Consider the following 22,569-nt stretch of genomic DNA (forward strand, 5'->3'; position numbering starts at 1 on the left):
GTCAGGACATATTTTTACTTTCTGGCACTATCTTTCCAAGCTCTCCATCCTTCTCTAAAGAAGACGCACCCCATCTATTTTTAGGTTAAGTCAACAGCATTACACAGTGAAGAATTCACCAGGGAAAAGTACTACTGCTACTGTCGCAATTATTGTGAAAATTATTATTATTTTATGAAACTCATTTGGTTTTAAATGTGGTCTATAAATATAATTTAACAATTTAGTAAGATCTTAAATAAAAGGAGACACACAACCCTTCAATATATTATACTGGAGCTCTTGGCAAAATTCTATTGTACTTGCATTCTTGGTAAATGTCCACCAGGTGGAGATATTGCTCCATTTCAAGAACCATGAGTACAGGCTGCTGTGGGACAAGATGATGAACCTGTTGCTTATAGTAGCAGATATTATCAGCAAAACCTTTACAAGCTGTCTTGACAACCCCAAGGAGCCAATGAAGGGAGGCTAAAACATTATAGTACCTAATCGAGTGTGGAGGACATAAAAGCGTCAATCAGTGTCACAGCATCAGCAGACAGGATAGGTCCAGTCAGTGTGAGGTGATGCATCTCCCTCTTATGCAGGTCAGTGGACAAACAGGTCACATCAAGATGTTTAGCTCTTGAAGAATCACACAATCACCCGGCGATAGTTAAATGATCACAAAGGTATCCACTAACAAGCATCTCAGTCTTCTGTGTGTGTGTGTGTGTGTGTGTGTGTGTGTGTGTGTGTGTGTGTGTGTGTGTGTGTGTGTGTGTGTGTGTGTGTGTGTGTGTGTGTGTGTGTGTGTGTGTGTGTGTGTGTGTGTGTGTGTGTGTCAAAAACATAAGTACGTCACACAGCACTCACCAATGCAGGCGTGCACACGGACAGTCAGCTGGGTCCGTAAAATAACACTGTGCTTCTTCCCTCTGGACCTGAGACATACACACACACAGACAAAGAGAGACAGAAATGCACATCAATACAAAATGAATCCTCAGCTCTGGTCTATGGAACATGCACTGGTACCACAAGGTGCCACATCTACCAAACCATGGAACCACCCTCGGTCCTGAATAACAACCACCCAGGCAGACAACTGTTCCATCCCCACCTCTAGAACATAACCATCTAGTTGCGGTAGTCAGGTGAATCATAGGCAACCCCAGTATCGGGTCAGGGTCAACACTGACCCTGTTCATGGTAACATTGTAAGCCAGTACAACTTGCTGTATAAACAGTTGGTCACCGTATGCGTCCAACTAGCACTGTGGTGAGGCACACCGGTAAGCAGGTTATAACACCCAACAGGATGAAAAACAAGACCTGTGATGAGCTCCTTCTGAGTCAACAACCATCATGTTTTTGTTTTTTTTTGGGTGGGTGGGTGGGGTTGTAATTATTTAATTTGCCAAGTTGCACAAGGAGAAGATCCTGGTTTACTTCTGACCTAGTCCTTTCTGCGTGGAGTTTGCATGTTTGCCCCGTGTCTGAGAAGCTCCCACTTCCAAAGAATTGCAGGTTAGGTGATATGATGACTCTAAATTGGACAGTAGGTGTGACTCTGTTTGTCTCTATGTGTAGCACTTGATGCCTGTCTAAGGCATACCCCGCATCTCGCACCATGACCACTGGGATAAGCTCCAGCCATCCCATGATCCTTAAGTGAAACAGGCGGGTTCAGAAAATGGCCGGATGGTTGGATGATCGATGGGTTTTATGTGTGTGTGTGTACATCCTGGACTTGGTATCACTGTGTATCCAGGGACTTCAAATTCCTATGTACTATGTTGAGAGTAGAAGACGCCAGCTCTGGTCTTGTTTGTGTGGAGTGTGCACATCACATACATCAGCTCTGCTTTTTTCTGCTCGGGTCAGATGCTATCAGTATGTTCCTAAAGTTGGAAGATAGCTAAATATGGGAGCGTGAGTTTGTCCAACCTGCCATCGTGCTTCCTTTTCTTTTTTTGACCCCTTGTTGGAAATACTCCGTGTACAACAGTGTACTGATTGGCATGCAGGTCTGTGTTTCTGTGGTAAGGCTCAGATGTGTATCAGTATAGGGGTGTGGGCTAGTGTTTGGTCTGTGTGATCTCTGTTTGCACCTTCCATGGCATCCAGCCCACTTCTACACTGTTAAAAAACAAGCCAAAAAAAACCTCCATCATAACAAGTCAGTGTCCCATATTAAGTCTATTCTATGCAATCTATAATAGGGTGATTCTTAGACTATGGGAACTTATTATGTTCTTTGATCATATTGCATGAAAAACAGAAAAAATGGGAAATTTCACACTTTTATAGTTATCTTTACAATGAAAGTGTTTTAAGAAATTTGTTCTAGTAGTCTATGATGACTTTTTCACCTTTTTTCAGCATCATTACGAGGTCTATTAGAAAAGTATCCGACCTTATTATTTTTTTCAAAAACCATATGGATTTGAATCACGTGTGATTACATCAGACATGCTTGAACCATCGTGGGCATGCGAGAGTTTTTTCACGCCTGTCGGTTACATCATTCGCCTGTGGGCAGTCTTTGAGTGAGGAGTGGCCCACCCTCTCGTCGATTTTTTCATTGTTTAGGAATGGCTCAGAGACTGCTGCTTTGTTTGATAAAAAAATTTTTCAAAGCTGTAAGGCACAACTGAGTGGACACCATTCGATAAATTCAGCTGGTTTTCGGTAAACATTTTAACAGCTGATGAGAGATTTTGGTCTGGTAGTGTCGCTTTAAGGTCGGCCCACGGCGCCTGACGGCGATCTGCGCTTCGAGTAGGCAGCGTCTCACCGTTTCAAGTTGAAAACTTCCACATTTCAGGCTCTGTTGACCCAGTAAGTCATCAGAGAACAGAGAACTTTCAGAAGAAGTCGACATGAGGAGTTTATTCGGACGTTCCATTGTTAACGGACATTTTGTAATGAAAGAACGTGCGGGCAGAGTCGCATGTCGGGCCGGACCCGACCGCGGGGGGTCGCGACAGGAAAAACACCTCCGTTGGAAACCTTAACGGGCAAGTTGGAACATGCCCAAGCTGTTAAACAATTTCTCAGTTACTCACTTGTTGAAAGCCATCAAAAGCCGCCTGAATTTTACAAATGGTTTTCAATACGAAGGTGTTTTTCCTGTCGCGGCGCACACAGATTCGCCGAGTCATCACGGAAATGACTCGGCGAATTTGCGCGCACGTCTTTCATTACAAAATGTCCTTAAACAGTGGAATGTCCGCATAAAGTCCTCATGCCGGCCTCTTCTGAATCTTCTCTGTTCTCTGAATCTTCTCTGTTCTCTCACGACGTCCTGGGTGAATTAAGCCTTAAATTAGGATGTTTTAAGGTCGAAACAGGCCGACGACGGCGCCTGGAAGCGCTGCAGGACGTCCCGCTCTGTGGGAAGTCCTTACACCGACAGAAACACCCCATAATCTCTCATCAGCCGTTAAACTTTTCACCGAAAACCAGCTTAATTTCTCGAATAGTATCCACTCGGATATTCCTCACAGGTCCAGAAAAAATTTTGATAAAGCAACGCGCGCCGTCTCGAGCAGCGTGTGAAACAAAGGAATTCAGCCAAGAGGGCGGGACCACATCTCATTCAAGGCCTGCCACAGGGAAATGACGTCACCGACACGCGTGAAAAAACTCACGCATGCGCACGAGGGTTCAAGCATGATTGGTGGAATCGCACGTCATTCAAATCCATATAGTAAAAAAAAAAAAAAGGGTCGGTTTATTGTCTAATAGACCTCGTATATGCAAATATTGCCGTTTTGTGCTTGTCCCACACCCAGACTTTTGATCTTCAATGATAAAAATGAATGGTAAAGAAACGTTTTTTCTAATGTTTTAAAATATCTCTGAATAAAATATCAGTAAAATAATCCAAACATAATTGGGGTATTCAATGTCATACAACTGTTGTGATTTTTTTAAACAAAATGTAGTTGTCCCACACTATTGCCGTAATTTCCACCACAACACTGTAATGTCCCTTTAAACAGTTTGTATGAAAGACTGTTTGGGTAGTTTCTATGGAGATAAACAGTGACATCAGAGCACATGTATATAGCGCCAAATCACAACAAACAGTTGCCCCAAGGCACTTTATATTGTAAGGCAATGGTGTGGTGGAAATTACAGCCAATAGTGCCCGTAGTTAAAGAATCACCCAATAACGTAACTGTGCTGTGTCATTGGTTGGTGTGTGATGGCAGTTGTTAGTCTCATATTGGTGGTTTTTATATTAATCTTTATTTATTTATTTATTTATTTTGGTTGATTATCAAATATGTATCTACACTATACTGGGCAGTGTGATGGGCCACTTGCTTCCACAACAGAAGGTTCCTGGTTCCAAACCGCCTGTGCTGTTCTTCCTGTAACGTGGAGTTGCTTCATTACCCACAAATAAGACAACAGGTGACATCTTCCATCATCAGTACTGTTAGAGAGTTTACATCCACAATGAAACTTTTTAAATGACTGATTCCTTGTTCCTCTTGTAAGCAGAAGAATGAGAAGCTCACTGGCGGCCATCTTGCAATGACTTAGCAGAAAACGGTGTCGCCGAATGGGAAGGGCGCTAAGTTAAAGGGCTACGTGTATAATCTGTCATTTTAGAAAGTTTCGTCACATTAACAGTGGTAAACATGCACATGTGTATCTCCACAGAGAGTCTCTCTCTGTGCTACCAGACATGTCTAATGACATTTTTGCTTACTCAGTAGTGGCAAGAAGCAGATTACTTTGACAGTTTTTAAGATAGAAAAAAAATAATGTTTGCCCCAAGGGAAAAAATTTACTTAAAAACACACTAGAGGCTAGGTTGTAAAATTCCTGAGTTCCCCTTTAAGGTGTAGATATATTGAGTGCCCGTTCTTGTTAATGAACAATGTTATATTTTATGTGAAAATGTGACTTGTTCATGTGTGGTAACATAAAGGCTGTGTGGAAGATTAGATTCTACCAATTCAAAAAATAAATAAATAAATAAAATCAGACATTTTCAGTTAGCTTCAGTTTTCAGCAAAACTGAAGTTCACCCTTGCTGTTGACTATACACTCACTGGCCACTTTATTAGGTACACCTGTTCAATCACTTGTCGACACAAACAGCTAATCAGCCAACTATCTAGACTTGGTAAAGACGACTTGCTTAGATGAATTGAGTGCCCCTTTTTGTTAATGAACCATGTTATGTTTTATGTGAAATCCTGACTTGTTCATGTGTGGTAAGAGGTCAGAATGGGCAGACAGGTTGAGTAGGCGACTGCCTGATGCCATCATGTCAATATGTACCAACATCTCTGAGGATGGTTTCCAACATTTTGTTGAATCTATGACACGAAGAATTAAGGCAGTTCTGAAGGCAAAAGGGGGTCCAACCTGGTACTAGCAAGGTGTACCTAATAAAATGGCCGGTGAGTGTAAAAGTGTATTTTATGCCACATACAGCGAATATCTACAAACCCATTGTGATACAATGTCACAGCCAGAGTGATTGTGATTATTGTGAGATTCGAATGCTTCAACTGTTTCACAAAATCTATGTAATTGGAATGTAACATCGCGTATGACAGACGTAGATACGGTATGTCACAATAGGTCAGTCCCAAATATCACACCCCGTGCTCGACACTTTGTTTCTGACATGAAGTATGCAATCATACAGCAGCTGATAATCGCTGCCTATTAGACAGGGGTGTAGCCGAGAGTTTTGTCACTACATAAACAACATTTATCCCACAGAAAGAGGAACACACGGGATTAGTTCGGTTGCACGCCAGCTCCACCTCTGTGATTTGTTTTTATTCTTTAAGAAAGGGCCAGAGCTGCTCTGTCATTAAATCACTCCCCTCGGTAAAGTGCATCCGCAGTATGACGGCAGACAGACCCGTCCAATCTAACCGGTTCCCCAAGATTTTGCTTATGTCATAAAAATGCACACACACACACACACACGCGGTCTTTTATACACCTGTTCCTCACCTGTGTCTGGCGCAACCTACCTGGCACATACAAACACAGGTAAACATCAGCACGTTTACACCTGGATCAGCTGGTTTTACTGTTTCTCACCACACCGCCGCCTCCTCCAGTCCTCAGGACTTAAGCAGATCCGCCTGCTAAAACACCGCAATCACACACTGCTGCACATTTGCAGTCGACAGCAGCTTCAAGCTCTTCTATAGAGCGTGAGGTGACAATGCTTTGTGTGTGAAAGGAGGAAGGAGGAAGCAGGAAGCAATTCACCCAAAACTGACATAACAAAAAGACTTGGCCTTTCTCCTGGTGAGGAACTGTAGTCTTTTGTCTGGGGGGTTTTATGTGTTTATTAGACTACTTCCTCCCCGGTCGAGCACCTTTTATTCCACGATGATGGAGTGGATGTCGTCACATTTCTCTCTTATGCCTCCGAGAGCTTCATTAGTTCTTTAGCTGTGATCCTGACGTCCTACTGGACCATTAACAAACGTTTGTTCATTCCTGATTGCTAATTTGGGCCTCCTTCCTCAATTATCTGACATCACTTTGGTCCCAAGCTTCGTATATTTCTAGATAACAGACCGCACACTTGCTTGTGATACCATGAATCTTTTGGAGATCTTAAGGCGGAACCTGACTTGTGCTCCAAAGGTCTTGGCTTAATTGATATGTTTTAGCACTGGTTCTACAGCTGGGCTTTTAAATGCTTGCAAAGGTTCCCCAAATAACTCATAATTGTGACAATTAATCAAGTAATTTCAAGGAATTTAATCAATTTCTAGAATCATTTACAATCTTCCATGCTGTTTAAAGATTCACGTACGTGAATGTACCACACGTACATTTTTCATATGATAGCTTTATTTATTCATTTTTTGTTCAACAACTTTGAATACTGAAATAAATATTCTGATAATACAAAACTGGTTCATTTGCATTTATTTTTTAACATATTTACCTCCGCTCCTGTTTGTTTTTCTGTTTGTCTGTTTGTGAACAAACAGTTGACATATTATTATGATTTTTTTTACTGAAGATTCACATCCTGATAGGCAAGAACTGATTAAACTTTCAAGATAATAGGTCAAAGGGCAAAATCTGAAACAATCTTAGAAGAATCCCTATCTTTAACATTGAACGCCTTTTCAAAAATTCATAACTCTGTCGACAAAGATCAAATTTATTTCATATTTAAAAGTGTTTTGTGGGATGATAGCCCTTATCAACTGGCAAAGTTTGATCCGGATCTGATCCAGATTACAGATTTTGTGGCCATTTAAATTTGACATTGAAAACCCCATTTAATGTATATTTTACATTATATCTTAATCAAACGTGCCCCAATCACTCTCATATTTGAAAGTGAGGTGCAGACTGACTGGCACTCACTATCACCTGGCAAAGTTTGAGCCGGATTGTGCATTTATGGACATGTGAATTTAACATTGAAAAGCCTATTTAACGTACATTTACATTATATTTCAATCAAAAGTGCCTAAGTCACTCTCATTTGTGACAATAAGGTGCAAACTGTCACTCTCAATGAATTGACTAAGTTTGATCCACTGTATTACAGATTCTTTTTAACACTGAAAAGCCTTTTTGATCTAAATTTTTTATTATATTTTCGCTTATGAAAAGCCAATTCCAGCATTACTTTGACCTTGACAATTTTTTCCAATGTAAAACTTTGTGAAATTGGAAACTCGTGTTGTCTACGATCGTTGTGTTCTAACTTAAATTCTCTACTTAAAAATTCAGGGGTGTCCAACATTCTGACCAGGACTTAATTTTGATTTGTCTCTATTTTGTATCTTAGCTGTTTTAAGTAGACGATCAATAACCATAAATAATAATTTAAAAAGGTTTTTTTTATTTTATGCTGCTACAAATACGCTGTGTGTTTTCCCTCAGCAACCGAATGGTGACAGGTTTGTGAAGTGCAAAGTGTGGTCATAAAGAACACCAGAAGATTAAAAACACAGTGAGAAGAGCCGTCGCTGTGCAGGGAGGTCACCAGTGATGTTTTCCACAGCGCTTCATACTTTCCGTGAACTCCTGCTTCCAAGAACTCCACAACCAGCAGCATGTGATCACGTGCCATTTCTTTTGAGCAGAATGAAGAAGATCGGTACGTGTTTGAGGGAAGGGGAGAGATGACGAGGGCTTGTCAGTTGCGTTGATCTGAAAGGGGAGAGTGTGTGTGTGTGTGAGTGTGTGTGTGTTAGTGCAGAGTTAATAGGTGTGGGTTAGCTCACCCCGTGTCATCCTGCTGAAAACCCTCCAGCTCGTCTCTCTGCTCAGCCAGAGAGGACTCCAGATCCAAATAGGTGCCATTGTGGGACAGCTGCAGCGCACAGTCGTCAAGCTGCAGAAAGGAAGGAAGGAAGACGTATTAAAGTGCAATGAACCAAATTTTTGGAAAGTCACAAACTCAAATTCTGCAGCTGGGGGCCAAGAGTCTATTGCAAGACCAACACATAGAAAAATATAGTCACACTCTTACACACACTTGAGTCACCTAACCTGCATACACACTGTACTTTCCAGTGTATAACTGGGGCATCATGCATTCTTTCGGGCTTTCAAAGGAATCACTCACAAAACAAATAAAACTCCAGTAATAAATCTACACTACAAAAATACACAAAATCCTAAAGAGCTGATTTAAAAAGAAAATCAGCTGGACCTGTTTTTGATTGTAGAATTTTAAATGCTGTGGGTCACCAATCTACTCTAATTTGTGTTGTTCAAACTGCATCAATAACATTCAGTATGTTGTTCATTACATGTTTTTTTTTATTATTATTTCTGTATGTCGCACATCACAAGCTGAGGGCTTCCTGTAAAAATCCACTGTTCACTTCTGCATCCGTGACCATCTGACGTTTATTGTTGTTCAGATTCATTCAGTTAACGTCTAATATGTTGTCCTTTACACATTTATCTGTCCATCTTTCTTTTTGGGGGGGGGAGGGGGGGATGATTTAAAAGTCACCTCCAGAGAAATGTTGTCAAGAAGTGTGTTCCACAAACAGCAAAAAGAAAAAAATGGTGTAACAACTGAACAGGTCTCAGCCTCACTATATCTAAATTCTGGGTCTGTTAGTGAAGCACAGGGTTAGCTGTTGGAGACCACTTTTAATAATCTTGCTGTTTCCCAATTGATTTACTGCTGGTTTGGCCTTATACCCCTATTCCACAGGGTGCGGTTCTACTACAATTGGCCACAATCCAAAAAAGTGCAAAAAGAAAGGGCTTAATGAACATCTTGTAAAGAAACAGCTTAATCCAGCTTGTCTCCTAACAGGCTGGCTTATAAAGTGCAGAACTGGCAACCCGCCTGAAAACTAAAGTAAGGAGCTGCGCCTTCGTCCAGAATCGCAACAAACACTGCTTCTGCTTCAGATTTTTACCCTGATGGAGCACGAGCAAACACGTTTCAAGCCATACTCACTAAGAATACCCAGTTTAAAGACATTCAAACACGATTAGACATTCAAACACCATTAAAGCTGTTAAGACTGTGAACCTCCGGAAGTTATCATGCACACCAAGTTTGTTCAAGAATGACAAAGATGGATAAAGAACATACTATGATGCTTCAAAATGTGCCCTGATCTCCTATTCAGGATGAAACGGAAATGAACGGCACTCTGTGGAATAGCCCCATTAAGTGCTGTTATCTCCGGCCAACTGTTTCTGTTCTTTTTCTCTCTGTCCGAGGTGCTGTTGCCAGGATCCAAGAGGCTGGCACAGCTTCCACAGGATGGTATATGGTAAATGGAATGCATACAGCGCTTTTCCATCTGCATCAGACGCTCAAAGTGCTTTACACATTAATGCCTCACATTCACCCCGATGTGAGGCTGTTGCCATGAAAGGCGCACACTACACACCGGGAGCAACTAGGGGATTAAGGACTTTGCCCAATGGCCCTTAGTGATTCAGGCTGAGATTTGAACTGAGGATCCTCTGGGCTCAAGCCCAATGCTTTAATCACTAGAGCATCACCTCCCACAAGAGGACCACACTAACCTGGCATTGGCATTTGACATCTGCTAAAAGAAGTATTCAAGAGCTGAAACTAGAGACTCTGCACCAAGATGGACCATTTGTACCTTAATAACTCATTCTCTGTTTTCTATTCATCTTTTGTAAGAATCTTGTAACTGTTAGAATGGCCCAAGCAGTGGGTCACCTCTCTGAGTTTGGTCTGCTTGAGGTTTCTTCCTCAAAATCACCAGAGGGAGTGTTTCCTCACCAATGTCGACTATGTGCTTGCTCAAGGGATTTGGTATGGTTAAACCTCACCCGTGTGAAGTGACTTGAAGCAGTGTGACTATGTACACTGTAATCCTGAATGTTCAAATTCATTAATAAAATTAAGTAGTGTAAACTCAAAGTTTGAAGAAAACATTCTACTTACTTAAATAATTCAAGTTTGTGTAACATGGTCTTGCTTTTTGAGTAATTTAGACTCAGAATTTTTGATTGACTTGAACTAATTGTATATTAAGTAAGCAAAACTTCAAAGGCTAACTTAAACACAATTTAAAAGAATTAACTCATTATATATCAAAATATCTGAGGTGACTTAATGAACCCTTTAGCAGGCATGGTGGCCAATGGTTAGTGTGCTTGGAATCAGTGCAGTAGGTTCCTGGTTCAAACCCCACCCCTGCCACATTCCTCTATGTAATGTGAAGTTGCGCCAGGAAGGGTATCCGGTGTAAAAATTGTGCCAAATCAACATGCAGATCCACCTCACATCTGCAGGCGACTCCAAGTGAAAAACAAGGAAGAAGCCTTGAAGACTTACTTTTACTTAGTGACACTTTAATTTAATTGTAATCATGAAGTACAAGTAGAATTTAATTGAAACTTTTACGTTCTGGGAACAAATTACTTTTAAGTTTATGGACTCAAAACTTTTGTGGCAAGTGATTGCCTCACTATTTTTGAGTTCTGCTAACTTGTTTGGGTTTACAGTGTACTGTATGTTTTGTTTTGGGGTTTTTTTTCCTCTTCAAAACTCATTTTTTGACAGGTGCGACTTTATATTCCGAAAAATAAACCACATACAAATATGTCAGTGACAGATGGTGTATGATGATGCTTTTGGCTGATCATGTTGAGTTGGTGCAGGATTTATGCTGGATGTCCTTTGTGAAGCAACCACAAATACATAAGGACCTCCGTGACATGTAAGCCTCCAAATGAACGCATGTAGATTTTCTTTAGTCGCTACATTTTGTCCTTAATCTCTGCTTTTCTGACAGCTGGCGACCTATATCATCTTGCAGAAACGATATATAATATGAGCTCTTTAAAACCCAAAAGGAAAACCTGTCTACAGGGTGCAGACATGTCTCTGTTTTCAGCGTTATAAAGCTGTTAGAGTAATTAATGAGTGGAGACGTGGCAATGAAACTTACTGCACATGACGCTCAAACCAGAAGGAGCACAAACCAAAGTGTTCGCAAAAATCTGCATATTTATGGAGGGAGCCTTTGCAGACAGTCAGGAAATTATGAAAGCGTGAGGCTTCCCTGTGCAGATTGTGCTTTCCGTAAGGTTCCTCATCAGTAATTCGTTCTCTGTATTCCAGGACTGCAGGATCTGAGGTAACAGTGCCGAACAGGTGACATCAGAATTGACCCACTGCACTGTGTAATGAGAGACCCTGCTGAGTTTGAGGCCCAGGTGCAGGGTAATGTATCTACACACCACTGGCACTGAGGGTTATGAGTACACGCATAAATTGACAACAGGTGCAATCACCTGTCACTACGACAAATCATAGAAAACGCCCCCGACATCAGGTACTGACAAGTCAGCGCGAAAGTGCCAAATCTTGCAGTCTCCTAAATGGCCACTTGACTCCAAAAGCAAGTCACTTCCCGTAGACCCGCATGTTAAAATCTCCAAATCGACATCAGAATTTAACATGTTTACAGCATGGGTGGGCAATATGACCAAAAATAAATATCACGATTTTTTTTCACTTTTTGGATGGTCATGCCTGTGATCTTTCCAAAGACATACAGATTAGGTGAACTGGTGACTCAAAAGTCATCATATTGTTTGAGAAAGTGTGTATGTGTGTCCACAAGTGTCAGCCCTGCGATAGACCGGCGGGCTGTCCAGCTTGTACCCCGCCTCTCATGCAATGACTGCTGGGATGAGCTCTAGCTCCCCAATGACCCTTAAATGGAATAAGCAGGTATAGAAAAAGAATGAATGAATGACTGGACAGTCACGGTATTACATCATAATAATAAAGGTTAGCACTATATGAGCCCTTTAATAATATTAGTGGTTTGCATTATATGATCCCTTTAGTAGTCTTACTAATTTGCACTGTATGACCCCTTTAATAGTATTACTGGTTAGTACTATAGTCATATAGTGTTTTACTGGTTTCCACTATATGACACATTTAATAGCATTATTGATTTGCACTATATGACCCCTTTAGTAGTATTACTGGTTTGTACTATATGATGCTTTTAATAGTATTACGAATTTGCACTATATAACCCGTTTAATACTATTACTTATTAGCACTATAGTCCTATAGTGTATTATTGGTTCGCACTAAATTATACCTTTAACAGTATTACGGGTTTGCACTATATGACCCCTTTAGTAGTATTACTGGTTTGTACTATATGACGCTTTTAATAGTATTACGAATTTGCACTATATAACCCGTTTAATACTATTACTTATTAGCACTATAGTCCTATAGTGTATTATTGGTTTGCACTAAATTATACCTTTAACAGTATTATGGGTTTGCACTATATGACCCCTTTAGTAGTATTACTGGTTTGTACTATATGATGCCTTTAATAGTATTATAAATTTACACTATATAACCCTTTAATAGTATTACTTATTAGCACTATACTCACATAGTGTATTATTGGTTTGCACTATATGACACCTTTAATAGTGTTACTGGTTTCCACTATATGACCCCTTTAATAGTATTATTGGTTAGCACTATAGTCATATTGTGTATTACTGGTTTCCACTAAATGACACCTTTAATAGTATTATTGGTTTGCACTATATGACCCCTTAAGTGGTATTACTGGTTTGTACTATATGACATCTTTAATAGTATTACGAATTTGCACTATATAACCCCTTTAATAGTATTACTTATTAGCAATATAGTCCTATACTGTATTATTGGTTTGCACTATATGACCCCTTTAGTAGTATTACTCGTTTGTACTATATGACGCCTTTAATAGTATTACGAATTTGCACTATATAACCCCTTTAATAGTATTACTGATTAGCACTATATGACTAGTCTTTCTGAGCCTTTTATTACACATATAGTGACGTGCGGTTAATTGTACTAAACGTGCGGTTAATTGTCTAAGAAGTTGATGCTCCAGTATTTCCATTGACTGAAATTTTAGTATTACTTAATATGTATCTTAAAGAGGAACTATGCAACTCTGGTCAGTTTTTTGCTGCTTTGTCTGATTTTTTGGTCGCACTCTTCCCTAAGGAGCTCCCCCTACAGCTTGGGAGTACATATGTCACAAAATTCCAAGATTGGATTGAGAGGCGGTGGAAGGCTCAGCCCAGATCCATTTGAGCTTGATACCTGCTCTTCATTAAGCCTACGGGTGACGTCACAGAGGGATCATCCAGTATATATGCAGTCTATGACTAAAACAAAACAAACAAAAGAAAAAACAATATTGCTTTATTACCATCAGCTATTCACTTTGCAACATACCAATAAGGCTGATGATGTATGACTGGGCGGATGAAGTCACAGTTATGTGCTGAATTAGCATTTAGCATCTGGAGGTGGGCGGCCTGGTCGTCTGGCAGACGGCGCCCGGGCTGACACTGAGCATAGATCACAAGACCTGCTGCTGTTGCTGCTCTCTGTCATTCCAAAACAGTGAGACTGTCTGACAGATGAACTCCCAGCATAAATATAACCTTGCTATATTTACTCTGCTCTGAGGCAGCGTGCACAAAGAAGCTCAAGGGTGGGTGTGTCAGAAGGGCCCGTGCAGCTTAAATATGTGCACTGCAGACACACAACTGCAACAAAGCAGAATCTAAGCGGACTGTCATCAGTGCTACCGGTGGCATTTTAGTGCAATGCTACTTTGCATTGATTTTTGCAGATAAGGCAGTGCAAAGAAGTTTACTGCGGGTTCAGACACGGACACATCAGACAATATCTCTTAAATGGAATTTTAAAAAGTGTTTCAAATCCAGGTGTTTTACTTCCTCATGATGTCATTTACAAGTCTGCAGATAAAAAAGGTCTAAAGTCAGTTGCAACTCAGTTATTCATTAAGGAATAGAATATAAATTTAAATGTCGGGGTGTGCACCCTTATAAAACTTTCCCTTAGAAATATGAAACAAATTTAGATAGTTGGGCCTTGATACGATTCAGAATTCACACTGTTTTAGTTTTTGAACAGTTTAATTTGGTGCAATCCGATGCAATTCTTTGCTTAATGTAAAAATTAATTTTCCACAATAAATCAAAAATGTAATGCAATGCTGAAATACCGTCAGCTGTATGAGCATTGTCTTCTTTATAATTTGTAGTTGTTCAATTGGTATCCCAGTGCAAATACATATGTACAGTGGCTTGCAAAAGTATTCAGGCCCTTGGTATTTCATGCATTTGAATTTGTTTATGGCATTTCAAAAATAAAAAGTAAATCAGGTTTCTCAATATAAAAATAGCTAAAATTATCTTCCTTAGACTCAAACTGAAAGTAAATCTCTACCATTTGATATAAATGAATTAAAAACATAAAAGCCAAGATGATGGGTTGCATAAGTAATCAGCTCTTTTGGTATAATGTAAATAATCAGTTTAATTGCCAGTTTTCTTCAGATGAGTCAGGGGATGGATACATGAGTGGGGTGGAGTGGGGTACAATTAGTTAAACCTAACAGTTAACATTATCTTATCGAGCCGGCTGCAGCACTGTTTGTCATAACCTACAATATAGTCGGTTCTGTTCTGTTTGGGAAGCTAACGTTAATCCACACTTTTGTCTACATTTGTTGTTATATGTATTGGTTGTTAATACCATTATTGTAGGGTGAAGCGACGCTATTGTACTTTATACGCCAGTTATCGTTTTTGTTTAGCTTTGTTGGCTAGCAAGGTATGGTTGGCTTATTAACGGCTAAATTAACGGTAGCTCATCTAGCTATAGTTAGCTTACTTTCGTGATTTACACTTTGATTTTACATGGTGTAGATTTTTAATGGTTCTTCAGTTTATGGGTTCTTTAATGGATGTCAACAGATAGTATCTAAGTTTGGGGTTTCCATTAGAAAGCTTGTAGAGTATGAATTTTGTCTTCCTATAGTAAGCTAGGAGGGTGAACTTTAGATAGAAACCTAAAACATATTACATCATAGCTTCTGTTTCTATAATAACATAACCATATTTATGGCTTAGCCTACTAGCTATAATTTAGTTTTACAACAAGTCTACAGACTAGGTAGGCGTATACTACAATCTTCTCCTGTATGAATATTTAGGTTTTAGTAGCTTATTCCTATAATATTATGTAGTAACTATATTTCTTGTATATGTTGTTTACTACCCTGATTGTGTAAATATCACTTATATATATGCGGTCCATATTCTTGAGCCACTTAGGTGGGTAGGTGTTGTGTGGGCCGCTGAAGAGGAGGTACTGCTGGCCCACCACCACCAGAGGGCACCCTGCCTGGAGTGCGGGCTCCAGGCACAAGAGGGCGCTGCCGCCTCACAGGAGCAGCCGGGGTGACAGCTGTCACTTATCACCTACGACAGCTGTCACCAATCATCTGATCTTCAGTGGTATATCAGCAAGACGACATCTCCACCTCTTTGCCGAGATATCGCTCTACCGAGGAGGTAACGTACTCAGCCGACTTTGTTGTCTTCCTGACAGGAATACCTGTTGCTTTGTGTGTTGGACAGCAGATATTTTGTTTCCTTTTTTCCGACGTGAGATGGAGGTGGTTTTCCACCATACGTGTTGCTGGGTGCAGACGCACCCACATCTAACTGTTTTTGTTCCTCGCCAGCAGTACCAGATCCGACAAGCGGAGGCAGTGGCCACCTGGGAGTTCGGGACTTGGCGGCTCCAGTATTCCCGGGGTTCGGTGGCGGAGGAAATCGTGTGGTTCCGGTTCTGCTTTGGACAGACGTCTTTTATCTTCGAGCCTGCCCACGCGACACATTTTTGTGAATTGACTTCATTGACTATTATTGTAATCTGCTGTGTTTGTTGTGCTTATTCACAACAGTAAAGTGTTGTTATTTGACTTCCTCCATTGTCCGTTCATTTGCGCCCCCTGTTGTGGGTCCGTGTTCCTACACTTTCACAACAGTAGGGAGAGTTCCCATGGGATAAAAAAGCTTTTCAACCGACCATCCCTGGTTCTCAAGACCAGGCACCTAAGTGGCTCTACTCTTCTTTTTTAGATATTTAGATATACTTTAGTAAACGCTAGTAGAGAAAAAAATTTCGAAGTCACTGAATATGTCTTGAAATTTATTTGCACCAGTTATGAAGAAATATAAACAGTATGGCACTCTATTTTAAATCTGTGTGGAGTAGACAGTTCTGAAAAACTGAGTGACTGTGCAAGAAGGAGAAGAGTGAGGAAAGCCACCAAGACAGCCCAGAAGAAGTTACAGGCTTCTGTGGCTGTGATTGGAGAAATTATGCATAGTGCCATGTTTTGCATTTTGTATCCCAAGTTATACAGCTTCATGATGAAGTGGTACAGAGAAGGGTTTTCTTAGAAATAAGACCTGAAAGTTCAGCTACAATTTGCCAGAAGGTACATCTGAGATGTAAGCCTAGATTTAATGTTTTGGTGAAAGAAAACCCTCCTCTGTACCACTTCATCATCAATCACTATCAAGCAATCAATCATGAACAATATTTATGTTTATGAGCTTTTGACAAGAGCGGAAGAGTTAGCGGAAGTTAGCGTGCACGCTGACATCTACGAAATGTCTTGTAAGTCACTACAGAGGTGTTATTAGGTTCCAAAAACAGCATTTTCAGTTTTAGAAGTGTTAATTTCTCACTAGCTTTTACAGAATATATGAGAAACATGATATATAAACACATAAATGAAGAGATTTTAGACAGACCTGCCACTGAAGTCATGGTGCCACTCAACTCTGTCGCCTCCGCCACTCAAAACAAAAATGGAACAGATTAAAACAGAATGTGACTTTTTAACCTCTTAAAATAGGTCAAGGTTAGCCATTTTTGAACTTGTCCAAGGTCTGTGTCTCAAGAATGTTCCCTGTGAATTTGAAGACTCTGGCAGTAATAGGACTGGACTTATGCTGAGTACAGACAGACGGACGGGGGCAAAGCCTTTGCAGTACGCGATGGGCATATTTGATGGCCTCGGGTAATAAGCCAAAAGTGGAAAAAATGGAGATGCTTTCCTTCAAATATACTTTTCATTTAAAAAAAATACTGTTTATTTATTTATTTTTTTGCTCTGGCTGCAACAGATAAATGGTTATTTTTGAGATATGGGGATGTTGCGGTTGTCTGCCTGGGTGGTTGCCATCGAGAACCAAAGGTGGTTCCGTGATGTAGTGTGTGCGATGATGCACGGCACCAGCTCACTTTCCCATACCTGACCTGATCTATTTTCAAATCTGACAAATTGTACTAGACGAAGAAATTATTTTTAAAAAAGATATGTTACTGTCTGATATAAGAACCTATTTGACTTATGTTATGGAGGTGAGCTTGCAACCAGAAGATCATCACTTCCCATCCCTGCGAGACTGGAAAATCACTGTCCCTTGGGCTTGTTCCTTCATACCCCAAGTTGCTCCTGGCGTGCAGTTGAGCATGTGAATGTGCATGTGAATGGGTGAATGTGAGCATCACTGTAAAGCGCTTTGAGCGCTCGCTTATAGAAATGTAGGCCATTTGTCCTTTATGGCAATCAACCATTGTTTAGTGCCAGCACTGCACGTGAGAGGCCACGAGTCTCACGCTGGGGTTTTGGTGGAGAGGTAACGTGGGAGGGGGTTAATCGTCTCCCGTCCCAGTGACCTGGTTCTTGAGACAAGAGTATTTTTGTTTTTATCCCAGTCTGTCGGCAGTGCTCAGCACTTTTATCATGAATGAACCTACTGTAGACTTGATGGACAGTCCTTCATCTCCAGTTCCTCTACCTCAACACCCTCCCAGGTTCAAACTCAAGGCTGCAGTGGAAGGCTTCGTCAAATTCTCCCACAAGAGTCAAACGGGTAGGGAAGTTAAAACAACCCCCCTCCTGCTGGTGATCATGTCAGCTCGGCTGTTAACGATGATGCAACTTATGCAACCTGATCGTTGAGCTTTTAAGATCTTTTTGTTTCCAAATCCAAAGATCAGGCACTTCGAAAAGACTGAGGGTTCGTTCAGAGTTGCTTCACTGAGGAAACTGTGAAGCCTAGGCTATGGTGTGTTTGAGGAGAAGTGGGAATCTCCTGCACTGAGCAGAACATCTCAACCATTTTTTATTCCAGATGCTCTTCCAAAAGTAATTACATGGAGTTTATATTTATAGCCTGTAAAACAGGGGTAACAGGCAAACAAAATACTGATTTATTGTTTGTTTTTGTTTTTTTAGGTGTTCGTATCTCATCCGATTTCGCTCTGGCCAACCGGCGCAGCCTGCTGTGTTTGCCTTTAAGTGAATGAAATGATGCGTGGTCAGCGAGGTGGAAAAGGAGATGGCGGAAGAGGTCAGTTAAACCGCAGCGCCCACAGTGAGAAGAACAAAGTATCACAAAGATCCAAGGCCTCCACCACAGGAATTCCGGGACAAGTGACCTATACTTTGCATTTAGCCCAGCCAGCCGGAGCTCCGCCATCACAACATAATAACACAGCGGGCTCAGACTTTTCTGAGAGACAAACAAAAAGAGGAAACTTGAGAAAGGCTGCTTCAACAAAGAAAGACATCGTGAGCACTTTTGACATTTTCCAATATTTTCCCATTATTTGAGCCTTTTTATAAACATCGGCTTTCCAATCGGCACACTCCGAGGGGAATTCGCAGCCGTTCAGTTCCATCCTTATAATGTGCCACGCAATATTCAGTTGCCGCTTGCACCGATTCTTCCTCCTGATGTGAGCAAAAAAATCTGCAAACATGAACACGAGCTGTGCCATCTGTCTGTGTATAAGTAGTAATCATAAGCTTTTCTGTGCTGTGGGCTGCTTTTCATTTGTTTTGTGGCTTTTAAAGATGGGACGGCAAAAGATCCACTGGTGTGGAAAACCACCACCCGGCTGCTGTTATGTCAGGGTTGTGTGCCAACAGTTAAAGCCCCCCGAACCAATCCTCCAACTCTGTTATAAGTTAATCAATGTTTTTGACTGAATTGCACAGGTAAAGACATCACAAACCTTAAGTCACCCAGAGGCTCCCAGGTCACCCCTCAGTTCTGTGCTGTCAGTTTGATATGTTATTCCTATTACAAAGTTATGGTGAAATGCCAAATATTAGGTCTGTATCTTGCAAACATTTGAAGTTACAGCCTTTGGAATTTTTTGTGAATTTTTCACATCTCGTGAAAATGATGCTTTCTGCCAACTTTGCACGTTAATAATGAGCTCCCGATATGCCTCAGAGCTTTGAAACTGTTCATACCAGGCTAACGTTTGGTGTAGAGTTTGGAAATGTTGGCAGTTTTGGTGTATCTAGGTGATCTGCCTTCCACAAAGGCCTCAAAATGGTAGAAAACCCAAAATTTTACGTGTCGTTCGTATCTTTGATTAGTTCAAAATCAAAGAAATATACTAGCTATGGCTATAGAACTTTTTGTAAGATGGTTTGTGATATAATGGAACATATTTACTCATTTAAATTATACACCAGGTTTTAACAACATTTATAGTTGTTTAAAAAATGACAATTTTGAAAAAGTGTCAAAATATGCCAATTTTTGTCACCCCAGATGCCATTGTGGACCGTTGATTATCATATTCATATTTTATCTCAAGATGATATGCTGCAAATATGGTGTTTTGAACTAATTTTGAACTAATCAAAGATACGAACAACATGTACAATTTGTGGAAGGCAGATCACACTAGATACACCAAAACCGCCACCATTTCCCAAGTCTACACCAAAAGTTAGCCTGGCATGAGCAGTTTCAAAGCTGTGAGGCATATAGGGAACTCATTATTAACATGCAAATTTGGTAAAAAAAAACGCCGGTTTCATGATATGTGAAAAATTCACAAAAATTTCCAAAGGCTGTAACTTCAAATGTTTTCAAGATACAGACCTAATATTTGGCATTTCACCCTAACTTTGGAATGTGATTAACATATAAAATTGACAGAATAAAGCTGGGGGGTGATGTGGGATTTTTTTTTCAGATGGAACGTTCCTACTGGGAGTCAGCTCAGGAGGCTATTCCATCTGTGGGTGTGTGCATGTTTGTGTGTCTAACTCGGGCCTCTCCTGCAAAGAATATGCTGTTGTGGTCTGTCCCCTGTGTTGTATCTGTTACTTTTTTTAGTTCCTCATTAGTTGTTAGTCTTTTGTTCTTTGGTTTGTGGATTTTTTTTTTTTTACCTTGTGGTCCCCCTTTTAGTTTGTGTTTGTTTTCTACTCACCTCTAGGGTTCCTTGAGGTTTGTGACACTTTGTCATTTTCTGTGTGTTTGTAAGTGTGTCTTTATCACCCGGTCTCCCCCACAGCTGCTACACATTCCCAGTCACACCACATGTCGCTCATCTTCTCATTTCTGTCACTATTTAGTACTGCACTGTTCCCCTTTGAATTTGCCAGATTATTCTTTGACACCTCCAGTGAGTTTGCCATTTGTGACATCTTTGTGTTAATTCCCTTTTGTCTATCCAGAGCTGTTTTCTGCCTTCCACTGCCTGCATGACATATGCAGCTTTTTAGCTCTGGATTGTTCTGAACACTGATAGTCAAAGCGAATGGTGCATTGTTGCTCCTTAAAACAACTCTTGCTTTCTTCCCTAACACTTTTTTGTTATCTCATCTGTCTGAGGTTCTTTACATAACTTCAATAACTGGCAAACATAAGATTTACAGCACAATGTGTTCATTTGTTTTAATTATCCAGCCAACTATTTGGGAGCTGAAGGCAAAAAAAAAAAAAAAAAAAAAAAGATTTGAAATTAAAAAAAAAAACACACACACAACAGACCAGAGAAGTCAAAACCGCTGAGTGCAGTCAAATGTCTGGTGATGAAAGTATTCTGCAAATTTCCGGATTTCCGCATTTGGAATGGACTGCTATTTATAGACATCGTTAGAGTAAAGTAGCATGTTTGCCCAATGATATGCCACCCTAAAGCTACAGTGTGCAGGATTTAGGGCCGTTTATTAGCAGCAGCATTAATAACATCTGTTCATTAATGAGTAATTAAACGCAACAATGAATCAATGCGTTTTTATGAGCTTAGAATGAACTCTTCATATCTACATGAGAATGTGTCCTCTCAATGAGGCCGCCATCTTTTACCTCCACGCTGATGTACTAACCCAAAACCTACGTACTTACTCTGCCTTTTGTGTTTTGCAGCGAAAGACTGAAGAAAAAATAATAAGAATCAGTGGCTGCGACTCTATAAACAGTCTATCGGTTAATTTAATTTAATTTAATTTAATCAACTCATAATGCGCCAAATCACAGAAAAAGCCGTCTCAAGGCACCTTACATAAAACAAGTCAACATAAAATTGAATAAATAATTAAAAATGAATAATAAAAAAGAAAAAATTCTAATACATAAATAAAACAGAAGTAAAAGAATAAAACAAATAAAAATAAAAACCATCCATAAGAAAGCGAATAAAAATAGGTTTTGAGCCTTGACTTACAAATGTCCACGGACTCAGACTGCCTCACGGTCGCAGGAAGACTGTTCCACTGGGTGGGTGCATGATACGAAAAGGCTCTTTGACCTGCTGACTTCTTCTTCACCCTGGGAACACAGAGAAGTCCTGCATCCTGCAACCGCAAAGCCCGGGCCGGCACGTAGAGTTCCACCAGATCAGCCAGATAAGATGGCGCCAGTCCATGAACAACCTTATAAGTTGTTCGGTTGCTAGTGCAGACCGACAAGTTCAAGAACTGTAGTAAGTCCCTTCGGCTGCTCCCTTGTTTGCACTCGGGGTCGCCACAGCAAATCCAAGTTGGATCTGCATGTTGAATTGGCACAGGTTTTACGCCGGATGCCCTTCCTGACACAACTCCACATTACATGGAGAAATGTGGCAGGGGTGGGATTTGAACCCGGAGCCTTCTGAACTGAAACCAAGCGCATTAACCACTTGGCCACCACCCCTGCTAAGTTCAAGAACTGTAATTGTTGTGAAATAGAGGATCATACGTACTGTTTATCACAAGAGAAGGGAGCAGAGCGTGAATCCCCATCCCCAAAGAAGTGAAGATGTGAAGGGAAACAAAATTGCAACGGCAATGGTATAATGCAATCTGCAACCAGACCACTAGACGGCAGTAAATTCAGCATTCTGTAGCTTTAAAGAAAACTTAAGCTCAC

At 40.5% G+C, this 22,569-nt stretch overlaps 1 protein-coding gene across 4 annotated transcripts in view; it reads right to left on the reverse strand.

Moving 5' to 3' along the window:
- The window catches only part of fhod3a (formin homology 2 domain containing 3a), a 140,181-nt gene that overhangs the window by 111,574 nt on the left and 6,038 nt on the right, over positions 1-22,569 (reverse strand). For all 4 annotated transcript variants that reach the window (XM_034161556.1, XM_034161555.1, XM_034161558.1 and 1 more), the window contains exons 2-3: positions 8,235-8,344; positions 859-926 (exon numbers count right to left, since the gene is read on the reverse strand). In XM_034161556.1, coding sequence (XP_034017447.1) covers positions 859-926; positions 8,235-8,344 — 178 coding nt within the window. The remainder of the gene's footprint in view (positions 1-858; positions 927-8,234; positions 8,345-22,569) is intronic.

The sequence above is a fragment of the Thalassophryne amazonica genome, chromosome 20, assembly GCF_902500255.1.
Source record: "Thalassophryne amazonica chromosome 20, fThaAma1.1, whole genome shotgun sequence".
Lineage (NCBI taxonomy): Eukaryota > Metazoa > Chordata > Actinopteri > Batrachoidiformes > Batrachoididae > Thalassophryne > Thalassophryne amazonica.